This window comes from Haplochromis burtoni, unplaced genomic scaffold (genome assembly GCF_018398535.1).
Source record: "Haplochromis burtoni strain Fernald_Lab_line unplaced genomic scaffold, NCSU_Asbu1 Contig_481, whole genome shotgun sequence".
Classification (NCBI taxonomy): Eukaryota; Metazoa; Chordata; class Actinopteri; order Cichliformes; family Cichlidae; genus Haplochromis; species Haplochromis burtoni.
In genome coordinates this window covers 277,222-284,984 of record NW_024582842.1, presented here as the reverse complement: position 1 = coordinate 284,984, position 7,763 = coordinate 277,222, and the positions used below count along the sequence as shown (strand labels likewise).

Genomic DNA, 7,763 nt, shown 5'->3' with positions numbered 1-7,763 from the left:
CTTGTGATTTATAGAAAAAGAGACACAAAAACAGAGCTTGAAAATTAGGTGACAAGCCGCTTTCGCAGGCTGTCGGTCAAGCGGCGTGTGATGCAAAATGACAGGCAGGATAGCAGGCGGGCAGAGAGGCAGGCTGCCTCGGTAATGGCACACACACACACACCTGCAGCCCACAGGACACTTCACACCAATGTGAAATGAACTAATGGAGCTGCAGGACATTATGTAAAATAAACGACAGAGAGGAAAAAGACAGGGCAAGGTCAAAGGATTCAAGAGAAAGAGAGAGGGAGAAAAAGGAGACACTAATGCCATGCGAATAAAGGACAGAAATTAAATTGGGGGTGATTAGGATAAGAAAGAGAAAGTAGAATGAGATGATGATTAGCTGTAATCTAAGTAGCAGAGAATGAAATAAGTAGTGCCCTCACAATCCGTCTGAATGGCAGGTTTGGTCTCGCGAGTGATTAGACCATTCTGAGCCCTCTTAGAAAGTAGGAATCAGGAGAAAGGCGATACCAAGACAAAGAGGGACTTTAAGGAGAAGGGGGATACTGTGTGAGTAAGTAAGTGAGAGGAAGTGATAAAGAAAGATAGGGAATGACTAAGTAGCTTCGATGTACATGAGAGGTGTACATGAATTTTTTTGTTTTGTTCATTCCCTGATTCTCTATCCTCTGATAAAATAAAACAAATAAATATGAATTTGCAAATATCAGTTTAGATTTGTGTATTATTTGCTACATCTGGCATTTATTTATTTTGCAGTTTATTGCTTAAAAATATATTCTGCAATTTATTGTAATTTTTTCAGGGAGAAAAACATCACGTCAAGTCAAGTCTCAAAAACTCAGAAAAAAAATCATGTATCAAATGTAATACACTTGGTATTACCAAAAAATAAATACATAAATAAATAACCAAAGTTGTGTATAGTTGGAGGAGACATAGGTGTAATCGTGAGTCTTAGTTACGTCGGTCTCTAACTGTGGGGCGGCAGACGAAATATAAACAACTAATAAAAAGTGTGAGGTGTGTTTGATCAGTCATATAATATTCTATGTGTTGTATTTTACACATTTCCGCCTTTTAATTATGCTTACATGCTCCTCTGTGTTTAGTTTTGCTGATTAATTTAATATGCCGCCAACCTGCCGGGGCCTGCAGATGAAAATTAGCACGTGTGGCTAAATGTGGTATATTTACATGATGAATTGAAGTGCTAATGTTAACTAATATGCAGGGTCAAACATAGACATAGTTCACAGATGAATAGATCCAGGAAACACACATTAAACCTGTACGAAATTATCATTATTATTATTTATTTAAAAAGGAGGCTCTCATTCTTTTTATTTATTTTTTATATTTCATATTTAATTAATAGAGATAATTGTACAGTTATGATTGAAGGTCAAAAACCTGTTTTGAAACCTCTTTAGGGCCACGATTAAAACTCCAGCATGTTAGCTATTTTTACGTTTGTTGGCATAAAGAAGTACATTCTGAGAATCGAACATCTTATAAAACAGCTACAGCATTTTTGAAGTGCAGTATTTAAATATTTCTTCAGGTTATTAAATTACACAGATTTTCAGAAAGCACTTGAATGAATCAACTGCTGTTGGAGTCCGTAATTAAAATTTTTGTGTGCCAAAGGTGCTCTGTTGTATTGAGATCTGGTGACTGTGGAGGTCATTTGAGTGCAGAGAACACGCACAAGAAGCCAGTTTAATGTGACTTGAGTTTTGGCACATGATGCATTATCCTGCTGGAAGCAGTCATCAGTACACTGTGCTAATAAAGGGACATGATCAGCAACAATACTCGGGTATTCTGTGGTGTTTAAACACAGTCAGTTGGTATTCCACGCACCATTACGCCAGCAGCTATCATGGTTCTGGGTCATTTTGACCCAGCATTTTCTGTTTCAGTTTATTCTGGTTTAGGGTTTTGTTCTTAGGTTTTGTGTTTTGCGCCCTCGTGTTTAGTGTAGGTTTAGTTCAGTGTCAAGTCTGCGTCTTTGTGAATTGTTTCCTGTTTTACTTTGAAGGCCCATGTCTTATGTCAGTGTTCTAGTTTTGCTTCCTCTGTCTCGTTAGGTCTAATTTCTCCCAGCTGTGTTCCCACCTGTTCCTTGTTCCCTCATGTGTATTTATTGTGTGTGTCCTCCAGCGCTCAGCGTCGCGTCGTACCCTCAGAATCGCCTGTGTGTTCTTGTCTTAGCATTCTCAGTTTGGTTTATGTTTTGTGCCAGCAATAAAGCTGAGGTTCTTTGAGTTTGCCATTCAGTCTCCAAGAGTCCTGCATTTGGATCCTCACCTCCACCTGCCCGCACACAGAGCCCTGACAGCAGCAGCCTGAACTATTGATACAAGGCACTCTTACATGTTGTTTACACCAAATTCGGACCCTTCCATCCGAATGTCGTAGCAGAAATCAAGACTCACCAGACCAGGCAATGATTTTCCAGCCTTCTATTGTGCCATTTTTATTGAACTGATCTGGTTAAATAGCTCACTAAACAGTATATGGTTTGTGGGAAGAGAGTTCTCCCACATTTGTGCTCGCAACTGTCTCAGAAATCTTGGAAATACCAAATCCCACAAAATGATCAAAACATCCAGCCCTCAGTGCTTCACTGCAGCGCTGTTCTTTTTACTCTTTACTCAGAGAGAAAGTCTTTAAGAGCGGTTCTTCAATATGAAATATCATTTTTAAAAAAGCTTTGAGCAGCGAGCTTTGTAGTTTTGAGGATTTTTGGAAGATACTGCTAATACAAGAGGAAACAGTGCACTCGTATTGTCAGCTACACTCCGAGAGCACATTTATTTAGGGCACGGTCTACGGCATCCATGCTCTCTGTAATGACACCTCAAGTCACGTATTTCAATAGTGTGTTTTTTTTAAACAGCCTCTAAGAACAGAAGGCACGGCAGAACGAGCTGTTTCAAATTTGGCTACACGGGCAACACGTGTTAGCAGGATGACATCATCCTTCGTTTTGGTTCACGCGAACCGCCGCGTCGCCGATAATATAAAATTACATTATTATAAAGAGTGTCGCCAGCCTCATCTGTTTAAAGTGAGGACGTGTGTGAAAGAAAACCACATGTTGCACTCATCCACACAAATTTAAAACTCAGCAGGTTGAAGCTGCAGTCATCAAACAATGATGGATTTTGATGGAAGTGTGAGGTTAGAGATGAATAGTGCATTAGCCGCCGGTCATGCGTGAAAATACCTTCATTACCGAGTTGAGTGTATGAACTGTCAAAGCAGGGAATACGCCAGGCTTCAGCCTGCTCACACGCACAAATGTAAACACTCGACTTTTCTACTCATTTCCAGCGTTGCCAGCCCCTCCAACGTCACTTGACACTGCAATGTTGTTAGCATATAATCGCAGTGAAAGGTAGGTAGTACATCCTTTCTCCCCCTCTGGGTAAGAAAGTGGTGGAATAGGGAAGACTAGCTTTGATGTGGAGTGGAGGTCGTGCACGTAACCCGAGCGCTGCTCTGCTTCCTGCATGACTAACATGTGCATATGCAGGTTTATATAATTAGTCCGTGCATGGGTAAGATGTTCCACAGGGGGCAAATAGAAGAAAGCACAAAATACTGAATCTTCTACTTTAAAATCGAAGATCGTGTGAAGCGAAGCAAATGAGCGCTAACTGATTAAAAGTTTTCTTTTCTTGGTGCTGCTGTGAATTATGGCCCAACATTTCACATCGGTTTTTGCCACAGTTTATCTAAAATGACAAATAAGTAAACAAGACAAGACGGAATTAAAAAGCAATGTAAATTTTTTTAATCAATCCAAGTCACAGGAGACCTTTGTCTACAGTTATGCCTGTAACATCTTTTTTTGCCTTATGTTGGACCAACAAACCCCAATAAAGCTGAAAAAAAGAATAAATAAGAACATGGATGTAAGCTGGTTTTAAATATGTACTTTTAGCTCAAGCCTCCTTCCAGACTGCACCTGGCAACCAGTCATTCGTGGACGGTAATTTTGAAGACTTTTAATTTATTGCCATGGCCATCTTTGTTTAGTAACCAAATGGATCACATTTTAATCAGAAGTAGAGATGGGCAGTTATCTGCTAACAGTACCAGCTGCTAGCCTTTGCTGGTAGATCATTTTAAGTTGGATTCCAGTGAATCAACACCACTACCACCTCATCTTCCATTTCTCCTTTACCTCCTTCCTGCAATAATTTCGCTCTTGTGCAATATCACAGCCAATAGAGCAATATCTTAGATCATCAGAATCCTTTGTGTAATAGTGTCTATTGTCGGTTAAGTCATTGTGAAATTGCAAAATTCTTGAAACTCACTTGTTGTTACCATACCTTGCGTAGATGGGAATTGATAAGAATTTAGCAATTTCGATTCCATTATCAATATCACTTATTGATTTGATTCTCTTATCGATTCTCCTTGTGTTCTCACTGGCTCTGCTTTGTGTAACCACTATCATTAAGTAGCATATCAAAGATATTACATTCCTGCAAATTAATTCTTGCTGTGTGGTCAAATGTCTGTGCATGTTGGGGGTATTTCTCTGATTTTTTTTGGAGGCTGCAGCCTGACTGCTCATCAGTTTGTTGCCTGTTCAAGTTCAATGTCTGGCTGCTGGGCTGGGGTCAGGGTAGCATTAGCAGGCTGTCTGGCTAACTTAGCATTAACATGCTATCTGTGCAGATGATTGCAAGGAGTGAAGTTGTGTTTACAAAATAGTGTACTTATTTCTGTCCTGGATGCAGTTTGCGCTTTACCATCACAATATCATTCTTTTGAGCAATAAAAATGAAAGCAATGTCCATATCCATGCTGAAGACTACACCACTGTTTTCCTAATCCTGCACTTGAACTGAAATCAGCTAATTGTAGTACAAGTGCAACCAATAAGCAGGATCATTAGGCCAGCAAACTAATAGTTCCAAGGAATTAGCATTCTGGGAACTGGTTCTCAATTCCCATCCCTACTATATAATATAATATATAGTACATTTTAAATAGTTAAATGCAAATGACTGCATGTTTGTTCTTTATTTTTCTTTTTGCTTCTGAAGGTGTAGCCTCTCTGCAGTTTTGTTATATGTTGCATAATAGCAACAAAAGACTTCTAAGTCTAATTCTAATCTCCTTGTAGCACCATTATCATGCTTTCATTTGCATACAATTTTCTTTTATGCTCAAATACTCAAGATTTCCATTTAAAGGTGGACTCAAATACAGACCAAACCACAGAGTAAAACAAAAAGCGAGCTTTATTAAAACCTGATAATTAAAGTCCACAGAAGCAACAAAAGGTAAACAAGTCCAGAAGGGAGAAAGAAAAGCCCCAAATAACAGACAACACACACATTTAGACATGAAGCCTGGAAACGCTGAAAACTGACACAAGGGAACCGGGAAGTACAACAGACGATCCAGCAAAGACAAAGAAGCAGACGGGAATATTTATACACAGAGGGCTGATTAGGGAATCAGAAACAGAAGGGCAACGAGACGCTAGTGAAAACAATCAGGAGGCAAAACTTCCAACATGAGAACAGAAAGCTAAACTGAAACTCAAACACAAATGTGTTCAATAAAAATTGAAAGAAGAAATCAAAGATTTAAAAAAAGGAACCGTGCCAAATATCTGCAAACCTAAAGAGATTTCCATCAGCTGCACTGCATCTTGTGATAGCCTTAACGGTTATTAGTTAAAGCTGGCATGCTAACAGGTTAAACTGAGATGAGGGCATGGTCAGCTTTTATAATAACAATAATAAATTCTATTTTTTTGGCACCTTTAAAACACTAAGGTTCACCTAATACAACATCAGAATAGCAAGAATAATAGGAGAGATTAAAACCTTGGAATAATATTTGTGTAAAACATGTCAAACACTATGGTTATAGTTGACCCACTGATGTGAACAGATGAGTTTTGAGCTGTGATTTGAACTGTGTAATAGAGTCTAGTTGACGGAGGTGAAGTGGAGGTGAGTTCCAGTGCAGCTAAAGGCTCTGGCACCCGTGGTGTTAAGTCTGAAGCGAGAGGGGCTCAGGAGTGGAGCTTAGGCTGAGCAGAGAAAGGGTGTGAAAGGATGATGGAGGTCTGAGAGTTATGGAGGGGGGTGCCATGAAAGTGAGGAGCAGGATGTGTTAGGGAAAAGTGAGTGAATGAAGCGGGATCATCATAAATGTAATATGATTGGGTGAGTTCTGAACCATTTGAAGTTGATTAAGAAGTTCTGAGGGGGATAATCCAAACAAGAGGTGGCCAGGGCGCGACCCAGAACTTGTGAGGTGTTGAGAAAGAAAAAGGGCGTAGACTAGAAATGTTGCGTAGTTGGAAGAAGGCTGAATGTGAGACATTATTAATGTTGGCGGTAAAGGAGGGAGAATGGCTCCAAGATTTCCGAAATAAGCAAAAGTGTGGACTTGAAAACATGTATAGAAACAATATTGACTTTATTTTGAAAGTGAGTCTAAGCATCAGTGTCTTACACGCATGTTTTAAAGAACTTCTGGTAGTTCTTTACACAGCTTAAGGTGAGATCTCTATTCTAGTCGCCCTTTAACAGAAGGCCTCATTGTGGACAGACTAAAAAAGGCTGCTGACACGATGCTGTTCTCATTACAGCAGCTCTGTCACGTCTCCTCGGAGGGAGGACGTTTGTAAATAATCCATCGTAACTTCTTTCTCCTGATAAGTTGTTTGGTGGTTTTACATGACTGACCTTCCCTTAACCGCTTCGTGACTCCTGGAGCAAAAAAAGAGCTTTCTTTTTTTTTTCCCTTGCAGAAAAATGTTTTGACTCCTGCTGCAAAGTTGCTACCCTGCAATAAATATCATTGAACCAGGTGGCCATCTTAATTGTGCACTCAGTAGCATAGTAAATGTGATGAGGCTCTCTGATTATGAATGTCACCTTGTCTGTGTTAGAATATTCATAAATATCTTTAAGATATCAAAAGGGTTTGCATCACATGCGCTCTGTGACTGAGCCACAGAGTATTGGTGCATATTCTGTGGTGCAGTCAGACAGCATTAAAGGAGGATGGTAAACTCTGAGCTACAGACAAGACTATATTTGTTTCTCTGGCTTGCAGGAGCTGGATACGCTCCATAATCATCTGTGCCCTACCTTCCAGTTCTCCCTCATGCTGTATGACTCATGACCTTATTTGCTGATTGGCTCTGTGTATCTCGTTTCCAGGACGACCACTCCATGTTTTTCCAGTTTGGTCCAGCCATCGAGCAGCAGGCCTCCGTCATGTTGAACATTATGGAGGAGTATGACTGGTACATCTTTTCCATAGTCACCACGTATTACCCTGGTTACCAGGACTTTGTCAACAAGGTAAATAAATACAAAAAACAGACGCTTTCAATTATACTGCATCATGAATTTGTTACTATGTAGCCAATGTGTTAGACAGACTGTACCATGACCTAAAAAATGAGTCTTTGTCAGATATTTGCTTTAATAATGCACCAAAAGGCACCGACAATGTGCAGTAAAAAAGATGGACGTAGCTACCATTAAGTGACATCACTCATTGGTTTTGACTTGTGCATTTTGAAGCTTCAGCAATTTGTCTTGTTGGTTTTATTTAGTCACACCTTTATGAAGGTGTGGATTGCTAAGTTATTGCCTCACTGCAATGAGGTCCCAAGTTCGACTCCACCACCTTTCTGTGTTGGGTTTGCATCGACAAGAACACCCAGCCTCGTCCTGTGGCAGCTGGGATAGGCT

The 7,763-nt window shown here is 40.0% G+C and overlaps 1 protein-coding gene across 8 annotated transcripts in view; it reads left to right on the top strand.

Annotated features, from left to right (window-relative positions):
• The window catches only part of grin2bb (glutamate receptor, ionotropic, N-methyl D-aspartate 2B, genome duplicate b), a 130,651-nt gene that overhangs the window by 64,819 nt on the left and 58,069 nt on the right, over positions 1 to 7,763 (top strand). For all 8 annotated transcript variants that reach the window (XM_042213792.1, XM_005946666.3, XM_005946664.3 and 5 more), the window contains one exon: positions 7,224 to 7,367. In XM_042213792.1, the coding sequence (XP_042069726.1) occupies positions 7,224 to 7,367 (144 nt within the window). The remainder of the gene's footprint in view (positions 1 to 7,223; positions 7,368 to 7,763) is intronic.